Source organism: Borostomias antarcticus (genome assembly GCF_949987555.1).
Source record: "Borostomias antarcticus genome assembly, chromosome: 26".
Classification (NCBI taxonomy): domain Eukaryota; kingdom Metazoa; phylum Chordata; class Actinopteri; order Stomiiformes; family Stomiidae; genus Borostomias; species Borostomias antarcticus.
Window position 1 is genome coordinate 6,147,393 of NC_140259.1, and position 2,351 is coordinate 6,149,743.

General features: G+C 54.7%; 1 protein-coding gene across 1 annotated transcript in view; it reads right to left on the reverse strand.

The window, feature by feature from the left end:
• The window catches only part of unc13a (unc-13 homolog A (C. elegans)), a gene marked incomplete at both ends in the record, with an annotated part of 52,716 nt that overhangs the window by 43,883 nt on the left and 6,482 nt on the right, over positions 1-2,351 (reverse strand). The window contains 3 exons of the mRNA XM_084459089.1: positions 220-361; positions 793-1,020; positions 1,607-1,826. Coding sequence (XP_084315215.1) covers positions 220-361; positions 793-1,020; positions 1,607-1,826 — 590 coding nt within the window. The remainder of the gene's footprint in view (positions 1-219; positions 362-792; positions 1,021-1,606; positions 1,827-2,351) is intronic.

A 2,351-nucleotide genomic window follows, 5' to 3' on the forward strand; every position in this document is an offset into this window, starting at 1 on the left:
GCCCTTTGGGACCTTGTTGTTCGGTGTTGAGATTATTATTTACATATCTAAACTATTCTACCATTGGCTATCATTGCTAACGCTAGCTAGCTTGACCGTGTTATCATCGCGCAAACCGGATGTTGAGATGGACCAAAGTGGTGTTATTGTTTTGAATACGAACATTCTAGCAAAATGGACGCCAGCTACTGCACTAGACGTATCTCTGCTCAGACTCACAAGTGGAAGTTCTCCTCCCAGACCGGGTTGAGGTTGCCGTAGATGGTCTTGGTCCTCTTCTTGGTCTTTCCCACCTGGACGGTGACGTAGGGGTCACTGGAGCCCGTCTTGTCCTTGGCCTGGAGGCCCTGGGCGCACAGCACTGGGGACAGAGAGAGGGTGTCAGTGTGCGTGTGTTTGTAAGTGTGTGTGTCTGTGGGGTGGGGGGTTGTGTGTGTGTGTGTGTGTGGTCAATATATCTGACCTTCGACCTCTAATCTCTCCACCTGGAAGGTAACTGTTCCCAGACCTCAGACCGGTATGCTGTGGTCTCTAGCATGGTGAGACCTCAGACAGGTATGGTGTGGTCTCTCATGGTGACAGACAGGTATGGTGTGGTCTCTCATGGTGACAGACAGGTATGGTGTGGTCTCTCATGGTTACAGACAGGTATGGTGTGGTCTCTCATGGTTACAGACAGGTATGGTGTGGTCTCTCATGGTGAGACCTCAGACCGGTATGGTCTCTATCATGGTGAGACCTCAGACCGGTATGGTATCTCTCATGGTGAGACCTCGACTCCTCATCCCTCACCAGTGATGCTGATCTTGGCCGACCACTTGGACGTCCCGTCCAGCACGCTCTGCTTGATCTGCTTCATGTGCGTGGCGTGCGTGGCCTTGACCACGGCGAACACCTCCTGGATCAGCTCGAAGATCTCCGGCTTGTTCCTCTCGCGGATCTTCATCCTGTCCTTCAGAACCATGATGATGTTCTGGGTGCGGTCCTCCGCCCCGTGCTTGGAGCTCTTCTCCGCCGCCCCTGGAGGGCAAGCAGAGACAGGGGGTCAAAGGTTAAGGGTCAACGCCGGTAGATCGGAGACGGGAGTGGGGTCAAGGTTCAGTGCTTTGTGACACAGTTGAAGGACAGTCGGACAAGGACAGAATGGCATGCTGGGAACTCAAACAAATACTCTAACTTCAATTCTTTGGGTGCAGGCCAAACATGTTAGTGAAAATTAATGCTGAAGATACTGTGTTTGGGTGTGTGTGTGTATGTGTTTGTGTGTGTGTGTGTGTGTGTGTGTGTGTGTGTGCGTGTGTGTGTGTGTGTGTGACGGATGGATGAGATCCCTGGTGGGATGAAGGGAGAGATGCAGCAGACTGAGGGAGGAGAGAGAGCAATAGGTTGGAGAGATGAGAAATGTTCTCTTACCAACCGAACCAGCTAAGATCCCACAACAGAACGTCTTGTTCTCCTACCAAACCATTTCAAATCCCACACCAGAATGCCTTGTTCTCCTACCAACCGAACCAGCTAAGATCCCACAACAGAACCCCCCCAAACCCCCCCAACCCACCCCCCCGCCAGCCTAAACCCCCTGTTACAAAACAACGTCATATCTTACTCTGCAGACAGTCTGCGTTGAGCAGATCCTGGCACTTCTCGTGACATTTGACCCCGCACTCGGTGCAGCGCATGCCCTGGCGGGCGATGCCCCACAGCAGCCCCTCGCACTCGTAGCAGTAGGTGGGCGTGGTGGCCGTCCACACCTCGAAGTTATGGGGCGTGGTGCAGGAGATGGGGTAGATGAGAGCCTGCAGGGTCTTCTTGTACACATGGCTCTTCTACAGAGGACAGGAGAGAAGAGGAGAGGGGGAGAGAGGAGGATGAGAGAGGAGAGAGGAGAGGGGAGGATGAGAGAGGAGAGGGGGAGAGAGGAGGAGAGGGGAGGATGAGAGGGGAGTGGAGAGGGGGAGAGAGGAGAGGAGATGAGAGGAGGAGAGGAGAGGGGAGGAGAGGGGAGGATGAGAGAGGTGAGAAGAGGGGGAGAGGGGAGGAGAGGGGAGGATGAGAGAGGAGAGAAGAGGGGGAGAGGGGAGGAGAGGGGAGGATGAGAGAGGAGAGAGGAGAGGGAAGAATGAGAGAGGAGAGAGGAGAGGGGAGGATGAGAGAGGAGAGAAGAGGGGGAGAGGGGAGGAGAGGGGAGGATGAGAGAGGAGAGAGGAGAGAGGATGAGAGAGGAGGATGAGAGAGGAGTGGAGAGGAGGAGAGAGGAGAGGAGTTGAGAGGAGGAGAGAGGAGGAGAGGGGAGGATGAGAGAGGAGAGAGGGGAGGGAGAATGAGAGAGGAGAGGTGGAGAGAGGAGAGGG